Genomic DNA, 23,672 nt, shown 5'->3' with positions numbered 1-23,672 from the left:
ATGTATGTATGTATGTTGTCAAATTGTATATCTTCCCAACACATTTTTAAAACAAAATAAATAGTCTATTGTTCATTTTTCTCTCCAGATATGACTTCCGCAATAGGGTGGCAGAGGTCCTAGAGGTGAACATGTCCAGGGTCACCATCCTTCCAGGGTCTCCTCTGGCCACAGTGGACGGACCGTGCCAGAAAGTCAGCTTCCTTGTCTCAGGTACAGCCAGTAATAGAGTGCTGTATGTGAATGGGTAAAGCACAGTGATTCACAATATTCTCTGATCAAAGAAGAAAAAAATAAGAAACATTTTACGTCTCGGAATTACAGAGGCAGTGGCACTTAAGACACATTTAAAACATTACATTGGTAATTCTTGTCTGTGCCCATGCAATTATCAGCTTCCTTATCTCTGGTACAGCTGATGACATACAGAAGTATATTGTTCGTCTTTGGTTCAGCGCAATGATGCCCAATATTCATTTATCAAAATCTGACTGAAAGCGTGTTCCCTTTGAATTTCTATATTGTTCAAAAGTTACATTCTTTCCAAATAAGACACAGACAAATGTTCCAGCACAAACACTGATAATTATGGCAAAGTCAAAACATGACAGAATTCATTATTGTCTGTACCCATGATAATATACCAAGTCCCCTCTCCTGACCCTAAAACTGAACAGGGAGTGGTGACATGTAAGGTGTAAAAAGGAAGTGGATGGGTTGTGCTGATGAATCAGATCAGCCTATAACATCTGACAATGCATGTGGGGGAATTGTTTTAACAATAACAATAAAGTGTAAAGTCCCAGTGCAGTCGAAAAGTGATATTCCTGTGTTTTACAATATAGATTTTTCCTCACCATGAGGTTAAAATATAATTATGATAATGCTCTTTTAATGTAAGAGCTGTTTGAAAAGACAGCCTGAAATTCTTGCCTATTTTAGTGGGATGGCGCTTTAGCCTGCCTGGTGATATCACCAGGTGGTAAATGAGTTAATAGACCAAATCAAAATCAAATCAAATTTTATTTATATAGCCCTTCGTACATCAGCTGATATCTCAAAGTGCTGTACAGAAACCCAGCCTAAAACCCCAAACAGCAAGCAATGCAGGTGTAGAAGCACGGTGGCTAGGAAAAACTCCCTAGAAAGGCCAAAACCTAGAAAGAAACCTAGAGGGGAACCAGGCTATGTGGGGTGGCCAGTCCTCTTCTGGCTGTGCCGGGTGGAGATTATAACAGAACATGGCCAAGATGTTCAAATGTTCATAAATGACCAGCATGGTCGAATAATAGTAAGGCAGAACAGTTGAAACTGGAGCAGCAGCATGGCCAGGTGGACTGGGGACAGCAAGGAGTCATCATGTCAGGTAGTCCTGGGGCATGGTCCTAGGGCTCAGGTCAGTTGAAACTGGAGCAGCAGCATGGCCAGGTGGACTGGGACCAGCAAGGAGTCATCATGTCAGGTAGTCCTGGGGCATGGTCCTAGGGCTCAGGTCCTCCGAGAGAGAGAAAGAAAGAAGGAGAGAATTAGAGAACGCACACTTAGATTCACACAGGACACCGAATAGGACAAGGGAAGTACTCCAGATATAACAAACTGACCCTAGCCCCGACACAAACTACTGCAGCATAAATACTGGAGGCTGAGACAGGAGGGGTTAGGAGACACTGTGGCCCCATCCGAGGACACCCCGGACAGGGCCAAACAGGAAGGAGATATAACCCCAAAGTGGGTTTGCCAAAGCACAGCCCCCACACCACTAGAGGGATATCTTCAACCAATAAGAAAGAGAGTTCCAAATCTTTCTGCCAATAACAGCTAATTTTCAGTTTTCAGCTCCTCACTCAGACCACTCCCAGACAGTCCTAGCAAAATTCTAGCTTGAGAAATTGCTCTTTGCTATTTTTGACCATTTTAAATCACAGCAAGGTACTTAATTGTTACCCAGAAATGATTTGATATTGAGATAAAACGGCTGCATTGGATCTTTAAGCACTTGTGAGGGAGATCCCCTAGAGCTTATAGTCTAAGAGCCTACAGCGTCTTCAGAAAAACAATAAAGTATCTTCCTCAGTGAGTCATTGGATCTTTAAGCACTTGTGAGCGGAGATCATTGGATCCCACTTGTGAGGGAGAGCCTACAGCGTCTTATAGTCTAGAGCTTATAGTCTAAGAGCCTACAGCGTCTTCAGAAAAACAATAAAGTATCTTCCTCAGTGAGTCATTGGATCTTTAAGCACTTGTGAGGGAGATCCCCTAGAGCTTATAGTCTAAGAGCCTACAGCGTCTTCAGAAAAACAATAAAGTATCTTCCTCAGTGAGTCATTGGATCTTTAAGCACTTGTGAGGGGAGATCCCCTAGAGCTTATAGTCTAAGAGCCTACAGCGTCTTCAGAAAAACAATAAAGTATCTTCCTCAGTGAGTCATTGGATCTTTAAGCACTTGTGAGGGAGATCCCCTAGAGCTTATAGTCTAAGAGCCTACAGCGTCTTCAGAAAAACAATAAAGTATCTTCCTCAGTGAGTCATTGGATCTTTAAGCACTTGTGAGGGAGATCCCCTAGAGCTTATAGTCTAAGAGCCTACAGCGTCTTCAGAAAAACAATAAAGTATCTTCCTCAGTGAGTCATTGAAAGTAGTGAGAAGCTAGTCACCCATATTCAGAAGTGGTTTCAGGACAGGTTCACTGCAGAGGTGTTGAAGCGATGACAGCAATTTGAGTAAGAATGACAGCTACTGCACATTGTTGTCCCTCATTTTAAGGTAAACGTCAGTTCAAGTCAAATACTAACAGTGACAATACAGCGTAGGTCAATCACCAGTCTAACGTTATATTGGAAAGGTCAAATCAAATCAATTGTTATTGGTCACATGCAGATGTTATTGCGAGTGTAGCGAAATGCTTGTGCTTCTAGTTCCGACAGTGCGGCAATATCTAACAAGTAATCTTAACATTCCACAACAACTACCTAATACACACAAATATAAGTAAAGGAATTGAATAGAATATATACATATACATTTTTGGATGAGCAACGACTGAGCAGCATAGGCAAGATGCAATTGATGGTATAAAATACAGTGTATACATATGAGATGAGTAATGCAAGATATGTAAACATTATTAAAGTGGCATTATTAAAGTGACTAATGATCCATTTATTAAAGTGGCAAATTATTTCAAGTCTGTATGTAGGCAGCAGCCTTTCTGAGGTTAGTGATGGCTGTTTAACAGTCTGATGGCCTTGAAATAGAAGCTATTGTTTAGTCTCTCGGTCCCAACTTTGATGCACCTGTACTGACCTCGCCTTCTGGATGGTAGCGGGGTGAACTGGCAGTGGCTCGGGTGGTTGATGATCTTTTGGCCTTCCTGTTACATCGGGTGCTGTAGGTGTCCTGGAGGGCATGTAGTTTGCCCCTGGTGATGCGTTGTGCAGACCTCACTACCCTCTGGAGAGCCCTGCGGTGATTGTGGGCGGAGCAGTTGCCGTACCAGGCAGTGATACAGCCCAACAGGATGCTCTCAATTGTGCATCTGTAAAGGTTTGTGAGGGTTTTTGGTGACAAGCCAAATTTCTTCAGCCACCTGAAGTGCAAGATCATCTCCTTTGTTTTGTTGACGTTGGGTGAGAGGTTGTTTTCCTGACACCACACTCCGAGTGCCGGCATCTCCTCCATATAGGCTGTTGGTAATCAAGCCTACTACTGTTGTGCCGTCTGCAAACTTGATGATTGAGTTGGAGGTGTGCATGTGGGTAGTTGTTTTCTGTCTCTGTCTGCACCAGACAGAACTCTTTCGTGTTGGTCTATTTTTGTTATTTAGTCTTAGTGTTCTGAGTTAAAATAAATATTAACATGGACACGTGCCACACTGTATTTTGGTCCGATCTTGACTACTCTTCCTCAGACGAAGAGGAGACTCGTTACAGTTGGACTAGTTAACTGTAAGGTTGCAAGATTGAATTCCCTTGAGCTGACAAAGTGAAAATCTGTCGTTCTGCCCCTGAACGAGGCAATTAACCCACCATTCCTAGGCAGTCATTGAAAATAAGAATGTGTTCTTAACTGATTTGCCTAGTTAAATAAAGATTAAATAAAGATTAAATAAAGGTGTAAAAAAAATAATAATAAAAAAAGTGGCCAAATCGGTGTCCAAAAATACAGATTTCCGATTGTTATGAAAACTTGAAATCGGCCCTAATTAATCGGCCATTCCGATTAATCGGTCGACCTCTAGTAGGCTGCTCACAGATGGTTTGAAGGACACAGATTAAGCCTTGTATAATGGAGAAAAACAACTCCTCCTCATGCTACAGAGCAATTACCAGGGTTTTTGTGTGTCGTTTTCAATGAACTGTCAAATCGTGGGAGTCTGTGTAGATGCTATGCTAGGTGTTGATTCTTCCCTCCATTAAGCTTTGTTGTTTTCTCAGCCCTTGTGTGAGAGCTACTCAGATATAGTTGCGTTCCAAAGGCACCCTATTCCCTACATAGTGCACTACTTTTAACAGAACCCTAATGTCCCTGATCAAAAGTAGTGCACTAAGTAGCTAGCTGCTCAGGCCTCTGTGTCTGTCCAGACAATGAATAATTCTGCCCATTCAAAAGCCTTACAAAACCTAGAAAAACTGCTGGGTAACCTGATGCAGGAGTTAAGTGTCTGGCTATTCTCTATAGTGTACTACTTTTGACCAAAGTCCTATGCATCCTGGTCAAAAGTAGTGCACTAAGTAGGGAATAGGGTGCCCTTTGGGATGCAGCCTGTGTCCCCCTCCAAGTTGTCTGTCCCAGTAGGACAGAGGAGAGCAGTGTATGGAGAAGTGGTACCACAGTATAGCACAGACAGGATGGCCTTTATGACATCAGAAGAACACAGTGGGACGTTCTCAGTCTAGGGCTGCCCGATGAAGACATACAGAGTTGTGAATGATAACTATCTTAATGAAAAAAACATTGTTTTTCCTTGATCTGGGTACTCAGACTAGGCTGTAGATGTATTTATTGAGTCATACTGAGACAATAAATGACAGAAAATACACACATGAAAATATAAATACCAAATGCAAGCATAAAGAAAAACATGGTCATAAAAAAACAAAGACATTCATCAGTAATAAGGTCCTCAATCAGCTTTCTGAATGGACATAGAGGCACCAGAACATCACATTCATCAGTAATAAGGTCCTCAATCATCTTTCTGAATGGACATAGAGGCACCAGAACTTCACATTTAACATTTTGAAGATTGTTCCACAAATAATGTTCAAGAAAACTAAAGCTGATTTACCTATAGCTAGTATGACTACAGTTTAGTCATGATGTTAGAAACAGTGGAACTTTTTGTAAAAGCGCTTCATAAATGAAAACATAGCAATGTATCAACCTATGTGACATCAAAGAGGGCCAACCAACTTTCTGGCAGAGAATGTGTGATATACCATCCAAGCTTTCACAGACTCCAAAACAATCTTTACACAATATTCTTAGTTTAGGGAAGCCTGGTGAAGACATTACAGGGCAGAATAAAGTGGCAATAACATTGTAATAATACTGTGGTAACTCAATGCTACATACTACTGTGACTTTTAATAACCAATAACCCTGTTGACTTCCAGGGGAGGTGAGTACGGACAAGATGAACTCTATCAAAGACAGTGAGAAGATGGGCATCTTCAAGCAGACAGAAGGTTGCTCAAGTAAGTACACCATTGACTCACACACCCACCCACACACACCCACCCACCCACACACACACACCCACCCACCCACCCACCCACCCACCCACCCACCCACCCACCCACCCACACACACCCAATACAGTAGGTGTGATAGTGTATAACTGAACAGAAACATACAAATAAACCTTACTGTGTAGACGTATTCATGTAATACAATCTTTCATCTCAATTTTAATTTAAACAGGAAGTTCTGGACAACTGCTGGAGCCTGGGAGATATCTGGTGATGTTGACGATAGCTGCAGCCTACTTCCTACACTCTCTGATCCAGCAGTAGTTTATACTGTAGATCTAGGTTTGTATCCCAAATGGCACCCTATTCCCCATATAGTGCACTACTTCTGACCAGAGGACTTAAAAAAAAAAAATATATATATATATATATATATATTTCACCTTTATTTAACCAGGTAAGCCAGTTGAGAACAAGCTCTCATTTACAATTGCGACCTGGCCAAGTTAAAGCAAGGCAGTGCGACACAAGCAACTAAACAGAGTTACGCATGGAATAAACAAACGTACAGTCAATAACACAATAGAACAAATCGATATACATTGTGTGCAAATGAGGTAAGATTAGGGAGGTAAGGCAATAAATAGGCTGTAGTGGCGAAGTAATTACAATTTAGCAGGCAAACTGGAGTGATAGATGTGCAGAAAATGAATGTGCAAGTAGAGATACTGGGGTGCAAAGGAGCAAAAAAAAAAAAAAAATAACAATATGGGGATGAGGTAGTTGGCTGGGCTATTTACAGATGGGCTATGTACAGGTGCAGTGATATGTAGGCTGCTCTGACAGCTGATGCATAAAGTTAGTGAGGGAGATATGAGTCTCCAGCTTCAGTAATTTTTAAAATTAATTCCAGTTATTGGCAGCAGAGAACTGGAAGGAAAGGCGGCCAAAGGTGGAATTGACTTTGTTGGTGACCAGTGAAATATACCTGCTGGAGCGCATGCTACAGGTGGGTGCTGCTATGGTGACCTGTGAGCTAAGATAAGGCGGGGCTTTACCAAGCAAATACTTGGACTTTGGTCAAAAGTAGTGCACTATATAGGGAATAGGGTGCCATTTGGGCATAGCCCTAACCCTCACTTTGAATCAACACTGGAACTGTCAAATATTCCTATTTTCTAAACTGCAATGAAGTCTATATTTTGATGATCTTTTTGTCATTGGTCTGAATGGTGTGGGTTTGAATTTGCTCTTGAAGCAAGCATTTTTTTGTTTATCTGTTTTTTTAAATCCTAGATATAAAAAATATATATACTTTAGATGCCAACTTCCTGTACTATATTGTAAATATTCCACATTTGGGTAAATATGACTGAGTTTACTGTTTCAGCCCAATATCCAGAACATCAAAGCAAACGTAATAGAGCAACAATTGTTCATTGCCCTTCCCTGTCCAATTACTGTATCAAAAATACAATTTGAAGGAAAGAGATGCTGTAAATGTTTGCAAATGTGTCCCATTGTATGTATGCATTGTTTTCTCATGCATTAATGTATTAAACTGCCACATTCCCATTTAAGGTGAATTTCGAAGTCTTGCATATATGTTTTTATTGAGTAACCATAAAAATCATATGTGATGATGAAAACATATATTTGGATAAATACGAATTATTGAAAACGTGAAATTTCTATAGGCATTTTGCTCCTATGCAGGGACGTAGGCTACATACGGGTTCATACATGTTGTTGTTTACTTGAGCCGCTGTATTTTGAATTAAAGGGAGGCGAGTCTCATCTCCGTGTGGTTATTGGAAGAAGCTCGTGTCACGTGACCAGAAACGTCAAGGATTCAATGGCAGCCTACTGTTTTGTAAACTAACACAAGGCATAGCTGCATAAAATAGTGTTTTAAACGACAGAATTGCATTTCTAAGGTAAATGTACAATTTAACGTTATCTTATTAAACTGGCATGGTGTTAACAAACTTTCTATCGGGGGTTCAGTTGCCCGATGCAAGAAAGCAATGAATAGAGAATATCGTGTGGTTGTAATGTGGAAGACGCTCGCGTGCTACATGCTACTCGCGTAGCCACATTAATGTTGTCTAGCTAGCAAGATAGGCAAAGCCCACGAATATTTTTTTTGTAGAAAATATATGTACAATGTGTTAACTACTACAGCTATGAACAACGTGTGACTCATACTCTGATGAAATATATACAATATTGGCTAAGAAATTCGTATTATTTTGCTCAAAGTAACTTTTCCATTGAATATCCCCCACAGTAACCTGATGAAATGCCACACCTATCCAAACTGCGACAAAATAACTGCATTGATTTAACACAATTATGCCAGTTGGAATCATTCAATTAGCAATTTAATTAGCTCACCAGTGTCCCACCACTTGTTGCCAGCGAACTTCCCAAATAATTGTTCTCAAATGGTAAACAACATCGCATGTAGGTTTCAGCCAATCCGTGAGTTCGGCGGTGGCTTTGTTGAGGCGATTGGATGACGCCCCTTCTGGCATCGATGAATAAAACTACCCCATCAATAATATGGGATGATTTTATTCCTTTAACGGCCTGAAATGAAACCACTGATATTATACACCTTACAGTATGTCAAATCTTTCAAAATCACGATCTCACGAAATGCCTTTTTGTAGATGGGTTTCTTAGACCTTGATGCATGATCAAAGTATACTGTATAAAGGCAGCATTCAGGCCTAAGGGTAATTGAATAGTTTGCAATTGCAGCAAAGATAATAATCATAATCTGTTAATATTTAACCCTGAGTTTGTCTGAGTCAGCAAGGTTAAAGATCCAGGTGCAGACTAAGACTTTGAGCCCCACGTTAACAGGCTATTTGTCAGATATCTCATAGACGGCTGAAGACAACATGGGCTCAGGTAATTGCATTTTTAATAGTTTGAGTTCACAATAATAAATAACATATATGTTTAGTTTGTCCGGCATGTTAAACGAAGCGTTTATGTTATTATTCCTTATCATTTTGTAGGATGTCGATTCTAGTTTAGGCTATACATGGTCCAATTCTGGCACCAAGGTAACGAAACAGGCACCTTCTGGCCCGGTGCCCCACGGAATTCAACTGTGTCACAAAAGCATGCTCCAATGGTAGAGTCGATATAAACCAGGGTCATTCCAGTTGTATTACACTGCTGTGTGTAGCCTCGTTCTGAGGGAGCATCTTCAGCCATGGTGTGCCTGTTCAGTTACTCTATCGTGGTTTAAACCCCTGTATCTGTGGAGGTAAAACTGTGACTGAGACAGATGAACTAACCTACTCGAGAGGGGAGGCAGGAGCATACTGTAACTGTGACTGAAACTAACTAACCTACTTGAGAGTGGAGGCAGGAGCATACTGTAACTGTGACTGAAACTAACTAACCTACTCGAGAGGGGAGGCAGGAGCATACTGTGACTGTGACTGATACTAACTAACCTACTCGAGAGGGGAGGCAGGAGCATACTGTAACAGGAGCATACTGTAACTGTGACTGAAACTAACTGTGACTGAAACCTAACTCGAGAGGGGAGGCAGGAGCATACTGTGACTGAAACTAACTGACTCGAGAGGGGAGGCAGGAGCATACTGTGACTGAAACTAACTAACCTACTCGAGAGGGGAGGCAGGAGCATACTGTGACTGTAACTAACTAACCTACTCGAGAGGAGGCAGGCATACTGTGACTGAGCACTCGAGAGGGGAGGCAGGAGCATACTGTGACTGTAACTAACTAACCTACTCGAGAGGGGAGGCAGGAGCATACTGTGACTGTAACTAACTAACCTACTCGAGAGGGGAGGCAGGAGCATACTGTGACTGTAACTAACTAACCTACTCGAGAGGGGAGGCAGGAGCATACTGTGACTGTAACTAACTAACCTACTCGAGAGGGGAGGCAGGAGCATACTGTGACTGTAACTAACTAACCTACTCGAGAGGGGAGGCAGGAGCATACTGTGACTGTAACTAACTAACCTACTCGAGAGGGGAGGCAGGAGCATACTGTGACTGTAACTAACTAACCTACTCGAGAGGGGAGGCAGGAGCATACTGTGACTGTAACTAACTAACCTACCTCGAGAGGGGAGGCAGGAGCCTGTGATTCGAGAGGGGAGGCAGGAGCATACTGTGACTGTAACTAACTAACCTACTCGAGAGGGGAGGCAGGAGCATACTGTGACTGTAACTAACTAACCTACTCGAGAGGGGAGGCAGGAGCATACTGTGACTGTAACTAACTAACCTACTCGAGAGGGGAGGCAGGAGCATACTGTGACTGTAACTAACTAACCTACTCGAGAGGGGAGGCAGGAGCATACTGTGACTGTAACTAACTAACCTACTCGAGAGGGGAGGCAGGAGCATACTGTGACTGTAACTAACTAACCTACTCGAGAGGGGAGGCAGGAGCATACTGTGACTGTAACTAACTAACCTACTCGAGAGGGGAGGCAGGAGCAGTGAGTAACTAACTAACCTACTCGAGAGGGGAGGCAGGAGCATACTGTGACTGTAACTAACTAACCTATTCGAGAGGGGAGGCAGGAGCATACTGTGACTGTAACTAACTAACCTACTCGAGAGGGGAGGCAGGAGCATACTGTGACTGTAACTAACTAACCTACCCGAGAGGGGAGGCAGGAGCATACTGTAACTGTAACTAACCTACTCGAGAGGGGAGGCAGGAGCATACTGTGACTGTGGATCCCTCCGGAGTCCCATTCTTGGGCTGCCTGTTCAGTTCGTCTGTTATGGCTTTACCGCCTGTGTATCTCTCCCTAGACGCTGCCATGTCTCCCAAGATCACAGTGGAGCTGCTGCGGCAGCTACGGCAAGCCATGAGGAACACCAAGTACATCGCTGAGCCCATCCAGGCCTACATTGTCCCCTCTGGAGACGCACACCAGGTACTGAACACACACACACGGTCGCACGCATGCAAGAACACACACACACACACACAGAATTATTCATTAGAAATACTAAACAATAGTGAGTATAAGTCTGCCTGACCTCTAGTAATGGACAATGTGACTTTCTAGCAGGGTCCTCTCCATCTCCACATCTTTCACTTTTTCTCTCTCTCTCTCTCTAAACCTCATCCCTCCCTTATGCCCTCTCTCTCTCTGGTCTTGAGTCGTGATGTGAAGAGGGGAAAAATTAAGATGTTATAATAACTGCTAGGGGACCAGTTATACCTGATTACTGCTGGATCTGATCTCTCTCTCTTTCTCGTTACAGAGTGAATACATCGCACCATGTGACTGCAGACGTGAATTCATCTGTGGCTTCAATGGCTCCGCAGGTATTGTGTGTGTGTACTTGTGTCAGGATCTAGTTCCCTTGTTATAAAGGAGGCTGATATGGCGAGAACACCAGTGAATACACAAAGACAAACTTATCTTAGCCTTGGTCATGTCAGACCAGATGAAATCAACACTTCATACAATACCAGGAAAGTTGTATTGTCATTTCCCATAAATGCACACCTTGATTATAACAGTGAACTTATACGCCCTAAGAAAGAACAGGGCATCTGTAAATAATATAGACAGACATTTGCTTGTATTGAATTAGGGTCAGAGATTGGACACGTTGATAATAAAATGAAATCTGGCCATAGAAACAGGACAGTTCTGTAGCCTTGCTTGACAACCTTTGAACAGTAGCATAGTGACAACGAAAGACATGACTAAGAATCAGCTATTAAGACGACATGTCTCCAGGCACGGCCATAGCAACAGAGAACAGATATGTAGCCTTGATTGATTGATGACATGTCTCCAGGCACGGCCATAGTAACAGAGAACAGATATGTAGCCTTGATTGATTGATGACATGTCTCCAGGCACGGCCATAGTAACAGAGAACAGATATGTAGCCTTGATTGATTGATGACATGTCTCCAGGCACGGCCATAGTAACAGAGAACAGATATGTAGCCTTGATTGATTGATGACATGTCTCCAGGCACGGCCATAGTAACAGAGAACAGATATGTAGCCTTGATTGATTGATGACATGTCTCCAGGCAGCCAAGTAACAGAGAACAGATATGTAGCCTTGATTGATTGATGACATGTCTCCAGGCACGGCCATAGTAACAGAGAACAGATATGTAGCCTTGATTGATTGATGACATGTCTCCAGGCACGGCCATAGTAACAGAGAACAGATATGTAGCCTTGATTGATTGATGACATGTCTCCAGGCACGGCCATAGTAACAGAGAACAGATATGTAGCCTTGATTGATTGATGACATGTCTCCAGGCACGGCCATAGTAACAGAGAACAGATATGTAGCCTTGATTGTTTGATGACATGTCTCCAGGCACGGCCATAGTAACAGAGAAGCATGCGGCCCTGTGGACAGACGGACGGTACTTCCTCCAGGCCAGCCAGCAGATGGACAACAACTGGACCCTCATGAAGATGGGTAAACAACAACAACAACAACACTCTTAGTTCTTGAATGGATATGGCATCTGAAGACACCTAGTTGAAGGTAGTATAAGTGGAAGTTGGTTTCTTCTGCATCTAATGTTAAAACTTTAAAAGAAATGCCCTTAACCACTGTAGCATAGATTGTCCGATGCTTCTCTTGATAAGACATCCTACACACGGGTCCGTCGACTCTGTTGTGAGATGTGTCAGTACTTTTTGGCTCATTGCGGGTGTTTCCTGTCACCAGGTCTGAAGGAGACACTTAGCCAGGAAGACTGGCTGATCAGTGTGCTGCCTGAGAACTCGACAGTAGGAGTGGACCCCTGGATCATTGCTGCTGGTCCGTAGAGTTCCACATCTCTTACGTCGTACACAGTAACACAGTGATAATGATGTAGCACATGTTGTGTACTATACTTCCAGTGCTAAGTATCTACCATTTTGGTGCTGACTATGGTTACATGACCTGTCTGTTGTTCCATCCAGACCAGTGGAAGAACATGTCTAAGGCCCTGGCCAGTGCAGGCCACTCCCTGGTGGCTGTTCAAGACAACCTGATAGATGCCATCTGGATGGACCGTCCAACCAGACCCTCCACTCAGCTCCTCACCCTGGGCCTGGGGTTCACGGGTCGGTAGTACCGCTTGGAGCCATTATTGACCTATTCAACGTTCTAGAGGTGTTATGTATCCTATCCTGTGATTGGTTGAAAGGTAGTAGCTGTTCATGTGTGTACAATGTTGTTGATACATCTTCCTTATCAATGGTTCACAGTTAATCCAGGTCCTCCTCTGTTCCAGGTCTGACCTGGCAGGACAAGATGACCGCTCTGAGATCCAAGATGGCCGAGAGGAAGATCTCTTGGTTCGTTGCCACGGCGCTGGATGAGATTGCATGTATGATTCCCTTCATACTTATATAGTTACTATAACACAGCACAGAGAAATGTGTCCTATATAATTCACCCTAAACAGTCGTTGGAATTACCATATAAAATATCACCAACTCACTAACCCTGGTCATGTCGAGGTACAGGGTGCACAGGCTTTCGTTCCAACCCAGCACTAGCACACCTGATTCAACACATTTTTATTTAACTAGGCAAGTCAGTTAAGAGCAAATTATTATTTACAATGACAGCCTAATCAAATGTCTTGATTGAAGAGTAGTTGATGGGTTGAATCAGGTGTGTTAGTGCTGGGCTGGAACAAACATCTGCCCAACCAGTAGACCTACAGGACATTATTGAATGACCTCACCAAACAGTTAGGTTGCATAACCCTGTGAGGTAGACACGACACCCTCTGATCACGATCCAAGAACCCTGAGGCTGTACGGGTGTCCCTGTAGATGCCTGTCTGAGCACCTCGTTAGCTGGCCCTAACAAGCCTATAGAGCTCTCAGAGCTGATTGGCTGGCCAGAGTGTTTGTTAATTAGGGAGGACAATGTTGATGTTGATTGCAGTCATCCAGTCACTTTTGGACTAATGTGACTAAATGAGGGGGTTTGTCTGGGCTTCTTCCCTAGAGGGTGAGGAGGGTAACCTCATCATCATAATAATACATCATAATACAATTATTAATAATAATAATAATAATGATTAGGATCATATTAATAATAACACAGTGCTAGCTCATTTATTTTCAGCAGAAGACACATTGTTAAATAGCTGTTTACAAGATTCAAACCACTACATAAAAATCCAAATCAAATTTTATTTGTCACATGTGCCGAATACAACAGGTGTAGTAGACCTTACAATGAAATGCTTACATACATTACTGAATTTTTTGAAGGAGAACAGGAAAAATCGTTCCCACCAAACAGGTGTAAAGTGGTAGTGTGTTTTAACTGTGTTACTCTTCCCAGGGCTGTTCAACCTCCGTGGCTCTGACATCGAGTACAACCCTGTTTTCTTTGCGTACGCCATCGTTGGAATGAACACAATCAGGTAAAAGCACCTAAATCCTAAAAGCACCTTAATTAATCTAAAATAAAATAAAAACACTTTACTTACTTTCTTTCCCGACTGTCCTTTCTCTGACACAGTATAGAATTCACAGCATACTTTGATCTCCCATGAGAAGTAGGTCATGAATCTGACCTCTGACCCCACCTAGGCTTTTCGTGGACATCAAACGTCTGGCCGTGCCGACGGTGAGGGAGCACCTTCAGCTGGACACGCCCTCCAAGGTGGAGCTTAGCATCCAGACTGCCCCCTATGAGTCTGTGTTCACAGAGCTGCAGGCTGTGTGTGCCTCCCTGGGGCCCAAGGAGAAGGTGTGGATCAGCGACAAAGCCAGCTGCGCCCTCACGCAGGTCATCCCCAAGGTGAGAGAGTGCGACTGTGTAATTCCTGACACAAAATGGCTGTAGTGGGTGCTCATGCAGGTTATTCCCAAGGTGAGAGAGTGCGACTGTGTAGTCAGGCACAAAATGACCACTGTGCATGGCTGTGTCACATTGGTAGAATGAGTGGGATGGGGATGAGTTACCCCCAAACAATGTAAAGTACTTTTGTTAATAAACTCAGCAAAAATAGAAACGTCCTCTCACTGTCAACTGCGTTTATTTTCAGCAAACTTAACGTGTATATATTTGTGTGAACATAAGATTCAACAACTGAGACATAAACTGAACAAGTTCCACAGACATGTGACTAACAGAAATGGAATAATGTGTCCATGAACAAAGGGGGGGGGTCAAAATCAAAAGTAACAGTCAGTATCTGGTGTGGCCACCAGCTGCATTAAGTACTGCAGTGTATCTCCTCATGGACTGCACCAGATTTGCCAGTTCTTGCTGTGAGATGTTACCCCACTCTTCCACCAAGGCACCTGCAAGTTCCTGGACATTTCTAGGGGGAATGGCCCTAGACCCCACCCTCCGATCCAACAGGTCCCAGACGTGCTCAATGGGATTGAGATCCGGGCTCTACGCTGGCCATGGCAGAACACTGACATTCCTGTCTTGCAGGAAATCACGCACAGAACGAGCAGTATGGCTGGTGGCATTGTCATGCTGGAGGGTCATGTCAGGATGAGTCTGCAGGAAGGGTAACGCATGAGGGAGGAGGATGTCTTCCCCTGTAACGCACAGCGTTGAGATTGCCTGCAATGACAACAAGCTCAGTCCGATGATGCTGTGACACACCGCCTCAGACCATGACGGACCCTCCACCTACAAATCGATCAGCGCTCCAGAGTACAGGCCTCTGTGTAACGCTCATTCCTTCGACGATAAACGCGAATCCGACCACCACCCCTGGTGAGACAAAACCACGACTCGTCAGTGAAGAGCACTTTTTGCCAGTCCTGTCTGGTCCAGCGATGGTAGGTTTGTGCCCATAGGCGACATTGTTGCTGGTGGTGTCTGGTGAGGACCTGCCTTTACAACAGGCCTATAAGCCCTCAGTCCAGCCTCTCTCAGCCTATTGTGGACAGTCTGAGCACTGATGAAGGGATTGTATTTTCCTGGTGTAATTCGGGCAGGTGTTGTTGCCATCCTGTACCTGTCCCGCAGGCGTGATGTTCGGATGTACCGATCCTGTGCAGCTGTTGTTTACACGATCAGCTGTCCGTCCTGTCTCCCTGTCTGTCTTAGGCGTCTCACAGTACGGACATTGCAATGTATTGCCCTGGCCACATCTGCAGTCCTCATGCCTCCTTGCAGCATGCCTAAGGCACGTTCATGCAGATGAGCAGGGACCCTGGGCATCTTTCTTTTGGTGTTTTTCAGAGTCAGTAGAAAGGCCTTTTTAGTGTCCTAAGTTTTCATAACTGTGACCTTATTGTCTTAATGACCATTCCACAGGTTCATGTTCATTAATTGTTTATGGTTCATTGAACAAGCATGGGAAACTGTGTTTAAACCCTTTATGAAGACCTGTGAAGTTATTTGGATTTTTACGAATTATCTTTGAAAGACAGGGTCCTGAAAAAGGGACGTTTCTTTCTTTGCTGAGTTTACATGTAGGCCTATTTAGTCAAATGATATGTGTAGCATCAGGTACCTACTAATTCATTGCTTTGTTGTTCTGTTTTGTCCCACAGGCCCACCGGTCTCCTATCCCCTACACTCCTCTCTGCCTCGCCAAAGCTGTCAAGAACGCCACTGAGATTCAAGGGATGAAAATGGCCCATGTGAGTTACCTTTAACCTTTTGACCCTTACAATTATTTACTTTGATTTTACACATCATCAAATCACCATAATTGTATCATCAACCAGCCATTGATCCTGTTGGACTTTTTCTCCTTTAACCACAGATCAAGGATGCTGTCGCCCTTTGTGAGCTCTTCGCTTGGTTGGAAAAAGAGGTACTTTATATGTACTTTTTTAAATGTAATTTCCAGTAGTTTTGTAGCTGAAAGTAGTATTACACTTTTATGATTGCAGACCTTTTGGCTGTGAGTGTTGCAATGACTGCGTGTCATGTACTGTGTGGTTTTGGTTTTCTAGATTCCAAAAGGCACAGTGACTGAGATATCCGCAGCAGATAAGGCCGAGGAGTTACGCAGGTGGGGTTCTACTTTTCACTTCAACCATAAAATAATGAAGCTATGTGACAACAACGTCTCTGATGTTTGCTCTCCAACTTCACTGATGATCCTGGATCTTTAGATTGTCTCGGTTTGAGATACACTGATCTTTAGATTCAGATTGGTGCAGTCACTACACTGATCAGTCATTGTCTCGGTTCCCTGCAGTCACTACACTGGATCTTTAGATTGAGATTGTCTCGGTTCCCTGCAGTCACTACACTGGATCTTTAGATTGAGATTGTCTCGGTTCCCTGCAGTCACTACACTGGATCTTTAGATTGAGATTGTCTCGGTTCCCTGCAGTCACTACACTGGATCTTTAGACTGGTTCCCTTTAGATTGAGATTGTCTCGGTTCCCTGCAGTCACTACACTGGATCTTTAGATTGAGATTGTCTCGGTTCCCTGCAGTCACTACACTGGATCTTTAGATTGAGATTGTCTCGGTTCCCTGCAGTTCCCTGCAGTCACTACACTGGATCTTTAGATTGAGATTGTCTGGATCTTTAGATTGAGTTCCCTGCAGTCACTACACTGGATCTTTAGATTCAGATTGTCTCGGTTCCCTGCAGTCACTACACTGGACCTTTAGATTCAGATTGTCTCGGTTCCCTGCAGTCACTACACTGGATCTTTAGATTCAGATTGTCTCTGTTCCCTGCAGTCACTACACTGGGAAAAATCATTTCTGAAGCTCAAAGAATAGGACAATTGCATACAGCTCTCTCATCTCTTTCTCAAAACACATTGGAGGAGAAGGTCATAGGGGAGGGATCTCTGGCTTTCTCATCCAATAGGTTTTGAGAAGGAGACGAGGAGAGAGTAGAGCGGACACGAGGAGTATGTAACTGGGATATTCCCAGTGAGTCAGAGGCTTTTGCATGAGAGGGATATTTAGCATTTTAACTCCCTCTATTGAAACAATTAGGAACTGTATGTACCTCCAACTCTGCGATGCGTGCCTAAGAACAGCCCACAGCCGTGGTATATTAGCCATATACCACACCCCCTCAGTCCTTATTGCTTACATACACACATAAATATTAATGTATTTTATGTGGTTTCAGCCAACAGAAAGACTTTGTCGGACTCAGCTTCCCATCCATTTCCAGTGTTGGACCAAACGGAGCAATCATTCATTACAGGTTCCTTTGTTTATTGTAGAACTTTATTACACTGTAATTAATGTAGAGTTGTCTATAATCATGTTTTTGATAACTTATTTTGTATTTATGTACTTATTTTTGTTGTCCTATAGACCCCTTCCTGAAACCAACAGAACTCTCTCTCTAAACGAAATCTACCTCCTCGACTCTGGAGCCCAGTATATGTAAGCAATAATCCTACATGTGATAATGCTGCACATAATCCTACATGTGATAATGCTGCACATACTCCTACATGTGATAATGCTGCACATAATCCTACATATGATAATGCTGCAAATAGTCCTACATGTGATAATGCTGCACATACTCCTACATGTGATAATGCTGCACATAATCCTACATGTGATAATGCTGCACATACTCCTACATGTGATCATGCTGCACATAATCCTACATATGATAATGCTGCAAATAGTCCTGCATGTGATAATGCTGCACATAATGCTACATGTGAAAATGCTGCACATAACGCTGCATGTAATAATGCTGCACATAATCCTACATGTGATAATGCTACACAATGCTACATGTGATAATGCTACACAATGCTACATGTAATAATGCTACACATAATCCTATATGTAATAATGCTACACATAATTCTACATGTAATAATGCTACACATAATCCTACATGTAATAATGCTACACATAATCCTACATGTAATAATGCTGCACATAATCCTACATGTAATAATGCTGCACATAATCCTACATGTAATAATGCTGCACATAATCCTACATGTAATAATGCTGCACATAATCCTACATGTAATAATGCTGCACAATGCTACATGTGATAATGATACACATAATCCTACATGTAATAATGCTACACATAATCCTACATGTAATAATGCTACACATAATGCTACATGTAATACATATTAATGTGACACATAAGAAAAACACGTTACAAATAAAACCTATTGTTCTCATAAATTCTGGTGTTTTCTAGTGATGGAACAACAGACGTCACCCGCACCATGCACTTTGGGTCCCCCTCTGCTTATGAGAAGGTAACAATTATCCATATGCCTCTCCTCTCATGACCTGCTACAGCATATGACAGAAGGAAAGTCCCAGTGGTATGTTCAGTGACCTATAGGTTTTCTCTCTGTATCTCAGGAAACCTTCACCTATGTTCTGAAGGGACATATAGCTGTCAGCGCTGCCATTTTCCCCAACGGAACCAAAGGTGAGACCTTGTTGTTTGTGGAGTACTCAATGTTGCCAGTGTTTGTTTTTAAATGACTAATATGTGAAATGTAAACCTCCGCTCCCCCCTCCACCCTTAGGCCACCTGCTGGACTCGTTTGCCCGCCAGGCGCTGTGGGAGTCTGGGCTGGACTACCTTCATGGTACGGGCCACGGGGTGGGATGTTTCCTCAATGTCCACGAGGGACCCTGTGGGATCTCCTACAAGACCTTCGCCGACGAGCCCCTGGAGGCAGGCATGATTGTCAGCGATGGTGGGTACACTCACACACATATGGACGTACACAGACTCACGTACATGCATGCAGACACACACAGACATGCAGGAACGCATACACACACACACTTACTAACTATTATGCATGCATACACAAACACACAGACAATTGAACTATTTCTCTCTCTGTTTCTTTCCGTCTCTATTTGTTTCTCTCTCACACATACCTGAACGTGTCTCCTTCCTTTCCTCAGAACCTGGGTACTATGAGGACGGTTTGTTTGGCATTCGAATTGAAAACGTTGTTCTGGTGGTGCCAGCAAAACCCAAGGTAAGAGATTGACTGAATAAGTATGAAATGAAGTGAAGTGTGTATAGAGTGAAGAATGAGTATTGATGTTTATGGAGACAGATTGACTGACTACGTGTAAAATGAAGTGTGAAGGCTAGTGAAGACCATGTGACCTTTGTGTCTGTGTGCTCAGTACAACTACAGGAACAAGGGCAGTTTGACGTTTGAGCCTCTCACTCTGGTCCCCATCCAAGCCAAGATGGTAAACACAGATCTTCTCACCCAGAAAGAGGTCAGTCTTGGTCCCCATTCTTTGGAATTCATATTTTACCAAACACACTTCACTTTCTTTAGGAGGTGTCATCCATTTATTTACACTAAAATAAAGAACTCATTTATTTACACTAAAATAAAGCACTCATTTATTTATACTAAAATAAAGCACTCATTTATTTATACTAAAATAAAGCACTCATTTATTTCTCATTTTAAAAAGTCATCATTATGCAGCTCTAAAATTTAAACAGCCCTTGAAACTTATGTAGAAATACTGTATTGTTTGGTGGAATTAAGTGACACGTAGTAGACCAGAAATAAAACAATCTTTCAGTTTCAAATCAGCTTTGCCATAGGAGACAAAGATCATGTATAAGGAGGTCTTCAGGAAATATCCACGGGTGCCCTTTGAAACCGGGGAAATCGATTAGTAATAGTTCTGCCATTTTGTATGTTATCACTCTGTGTGTGACTCTCTTCTCTCTTCCTGCAGCGTGATTGGGTGAACGAGTACCACAGGCAGTGCCGGGAGACGATTGGAGCAGAGCTGGAGAGGCAGGGCCGCAAGGAGGCCATGGATTGGCTGATCAGGGAAACCCAGCCAATCGCCTGAAGGCTATTCTGTGACTGACCCTTATTTAATTCAATTGTATTGCCCAGGAGTACAATTTTGATCGCTCATCTCAGCAGTGATGATAACCTTTTGTTTTGATATTTTCTCTGAGAAGCTACTATCTATGGTTCTGGTCTCTGTGTATTTCACGCTATGCCTCTTTTCTAAAGCATCATCACCATCCATGTCTGAACTGTTTTATGGCGATTCAATAAACATCCAAGTGTGGAAAAAAGGATCGTTCACAACTTCCAAATAACTTCATCAAAGTTCATCCACTTTAGACAATGTTTTTCCCAAAATACAAACTTGAATAGGACAAAAAAAATCAAACACCCCCCATGAAGTGGAACATGCCACCTTGCTCTAGAGCTGCATGTAGAAGTTGGGCGGGTCCAGGATGATACCACTATTGGGATCATTGGCGTAGTCCTGAAAGGTTAGCTCTTCTTGCTCCTTCGATCCACCAGGGGTGATATTCTGGATATTGTCCTCTTCCTCCAGCCCTATGGGTAGAGGGTTACTGTAGATGTAGTAGATTCTGGAGTTGTCCTTAGATGCTTCCTGTTTTCTGAAGAATGAGAGAGGGTTTCTGAAACTGGCGGATCTCTTGACAGCTCTGATGTCCACCGGGTTGACTGGTACGTCACGGAGCACAGCACTCTCATACATATGGGCCCTCTTCGACAGCCTGGAGGTGGGAAAAGATATAATGCTCTTTCAGGGAACTGTGGGACTTTCTGTGTTCTGTCTGGTCATTACCATGTTCTGTCTGGCATTAAAATGTCCATTATTTTGTGTGCACACCAACATGGTAAACCAACATGGTAAAAACTTTTGCAGTAAAAGACCATTCAGTTTCATCATATGTCCATGGAGTGTCACTGTTCTACTGTGTTAAATGTGGAGTCGTACAGTGAGGAAAAGGCTACGCCAGAGGAAGCCGGGCTCATTGTAATGTAATGGCTGGAATGGAATAAATGGAAAGGTATTAAACGCATCAAACAGGGAAATGACGTGTTTTGACTCCGTTCCATTAATTCCATTCCAGCCTCTACATTGAGCTGGCCTCCTATAGCTCCTTCTACCAGCCTCCTCTGGGCTACACTTCTAGGTTTGTCACCAAAACAACCTTCAAAGGTTCAATGTAATTTAAGCATCATATTCAATTACCAAATATTTTGTTTGCTCCAATGTAGGCTAATGAGTGAGAGTCATTACTAAGATGACTTTAGCTGAGGATGCCAACATGACTCAGAGAGGTAATTGTAAGCCAGAGATATAAACATGACCCAGAGACAGATGACCTGCGACCGTGACAGGAGATGATGTAGAGCCTCTTTACTTAGATATATGAAGTATAGGGAATTATGGGTACTGTAGTACAACAAGCCTTACCTCCTGTGACTGTGACAGGTTTTACTCCACCCAAAATCTGTCCACGAAAATAATTTATTTACAAGAATATTTTGTTTTATGGAGGTCAACGAGAGAGTGTTGAATTTGTCAATAAAAGAATGTAATCGCTAATTTGCTATTTGAGGCTTATTTGATCGAATTGACGTTTCGTAATGTTAGTTATGAATGCACTGATATACAGTGGGGGGAAAAAGTATTTTGTAAGCCACCAATTGTGCAAGTTCTCCCACTTAAAAAGATGAGACGGACAGACAAAATGAGAGAAAAAAATCCAGAAAATCACATTGTAGGATTTTTTATGAATTTATTTGCAAATTATGGTGGAAAATAATTATTTGGTTAATGACAAAAGTTTATCTCAATACTTTGTTATATATCCTTTGTTGGCAATGACAGAGGTCAAATGTTTTCTGTAAGTATTCACAAGGTTTTCACACACTGTTGCTGGTATTTTGGCCCATTCCTCCATGCAGATCTCCTCTAAAGCAGTGATGTTTTGGGGTTGTTGCTGGGCAACACAGACTTTCAACTCCATCCAATGATTTTCTATGAGGTTGAGATCTGGAGACAGGCTAGGCCACTCCAGGACCTTGAAATGCTTCTTACGAAGCCACTTCTTCGTTGCCCGGGCGGTGTGTTTGGGATCATTGTCATGCTGAAAGACCCAGCCACATTTCATCTTCAATGCCCTTGCTGATGGTAGGCTTTGTTACTTTGGTCCCAGCTCTCTGCAGGTCGTTCACTAGGTCCCCCCGTGTGGTTCTGGGATTTTTGCTCACCGTGCTTGTGATCATTTTGACCCCACGGGGTGAAATCTTGCGTGGAGCCCCAGATCGAGGGAGATTATCAGTGGTCTTGTATGTCTTACTTTTCCTAATAATTGCTCCCACAGTTGATTTCTTCAAACCAAGCTGCTTACCTATTGCAGATTCAGTCTTCCCAGCCTGATGCAAGTCTACAATTTTGTTTCTGGTGTCCTTTGACAGCTCTTTGGTCTTGCCCATAGTGGAGTTTGGAGTGTGACTGTTTGAGGTTGTGGACAGGTGTCTTTTATACGGATAACAAGTTCAAACAGGTGCCATTAATACAGGTAACGAGTGGAGGACAGAGGAGCCGGTCTGTGAGAGCCAGAAATCTTGCTTGTTTGTATGTGACCAAATACTTATTTTCCACCATAATTTGCAAATAAATTCATTAAAAATCCTACAATGTGATTTTCTGATTTTTTTTTCTCATTTAGTCTGTCATAGTTGAAGTGTACCTATGATAAAAATGACAGGCCTCTCATCTTTTTAAGTGGGAGAACTTGCACAATTGGTGGCTGACTAAATACTTTTTTGCCCCACTGTAAGTGAACACGTGGATTTTCTGCAACTTGCCCAAAAACCTACTTTATATCGGAGATGTGCCTTTCGTCATAGAGATAGATAGAACTCTCATCATGGATAAAACCTGTTTTAGAATGGGCCTTGCTATTGAGGGCCTCCACCATTTTGAAGTAGTCAACTGAGTGGGGATTCCTATGAGTTAGGAACAATCAATCAATGATGAAGACTTTTAAATAGAGTTAGCCTCAATGGCGCTGCCAATGCTCTCTAACAGATGCTACAATACCCCAGATACAAAGATGAGTGCTCTATCTAACTCTATGGCCTGTTTACGCGATTATCTTCCCTCTCATTGGCTAGAATGGTTCCACCTGATCTCACCTCCTCCGGCCTGCCTTCCTTATTTGAGGACATATCCAAT

The 23,672-nt window shown here is 42.8% G+C and overlaps 2 protein-coding genes across 3 annotated transcripts in view; both read left to right on the top strand.

The window, feature by feature from the left end:
* LOC124016386 overlaps positions 1-6,111 on the top strand; it is a 30,803-nt gene extending 24,692 nt beyond the window's left edge. Inside the window, exons 9-11 of the mRNA XM_046331948.1 lie at positions 89-213; positions 5,616-5,696; positions 5,923-6,111. Of these exons, the coding sequence (XP_046187904.1) occupies positions 89-213; positions 5,616-5,696; positions 5,923-6,014 (298 nt within the window). The 3' untranslated portion in view covers positions 6,015-6,111. The remainder of the gene's footprint in view (positions 1-88; positions 214-5,615; positions 5,697-5,922) is intronic.
* Positions 6,112-7,474: 1,363 nt separating this feature from the next.
* On the top strand, positions 7,475-20,742 carry LOC124015468 (xaa-Pro aminopeptidase 1-like). 2 transcript variants are annotated; one of them, XM_046330665.1, is made up of 21 exons: positions 7,609-7,627; positions 8,562-8,609; positions 10,514-10,638; positions 10,973-11,036; positions 12,065-12,169; positions 12,425-12,517; positions 12,664-12,807; positions 12,978-13,073; positions 14,048-14,129; positions 14,299-14,509; positions 16,231-16,320; positions 16,446-16,496; positions 16,639-16,697; positions 17,788-17,865; positions 17,979-18,050; positions 18,847-18,907; positions 19,017-19,086; positions 19,187-19,360; positions 19,578-19,654; positions 19,809-19,907; positions 20,385-20,742. In XM_046330665.1, the coding sequence occupies exons 2-21, from the start codon at positions 8,600-8,602 to the stop codon at positions 20,502-20,504; spliced, it is 1,881 nt and encodes a 626-aa protein (XP_046186621.1). In that variant the 5' UTR covers positions 7,609-7,627; positions 8,562-8,599; the 3' UTR covers positions 20,505-20,742. The 2 variants fall into 2 exon arrangements, with proteins under 2 accessions (XP_046186622.1, XP_046186621.1); XM_046330666.1 differs by lacking the exon at positions 8,562-8,609 and having other exon boundaries at positions 7,475-7,627.
* The last annotated feature ends 2,930 nt before the right edge of the window (positions 20,743-23,672 follow it).

Source organism: Oncorhynchus gorbuscha, linkage group LG26, assembly GCF_021184085.1.
Source record: "Oncorhynchus gorbuscha isolate QuinsamMale2020 ecotype Even-year linkage group LG26, OgorEven_v1.0, whole genome shotgun sequence".
Classification (NCBI taxonomy): domain Eukaryota; kingdom Metazoa; phylum Chordata; class Actinopteri; order Salmoniformes; family Salmonidae; genus Oncorhynchus; species Oncorhynchus gorbuscha.
Note: the sequence above shows the minus strand (reverse complement) of the source record. Positions and strands in the feature narration are given on the sequence as shown.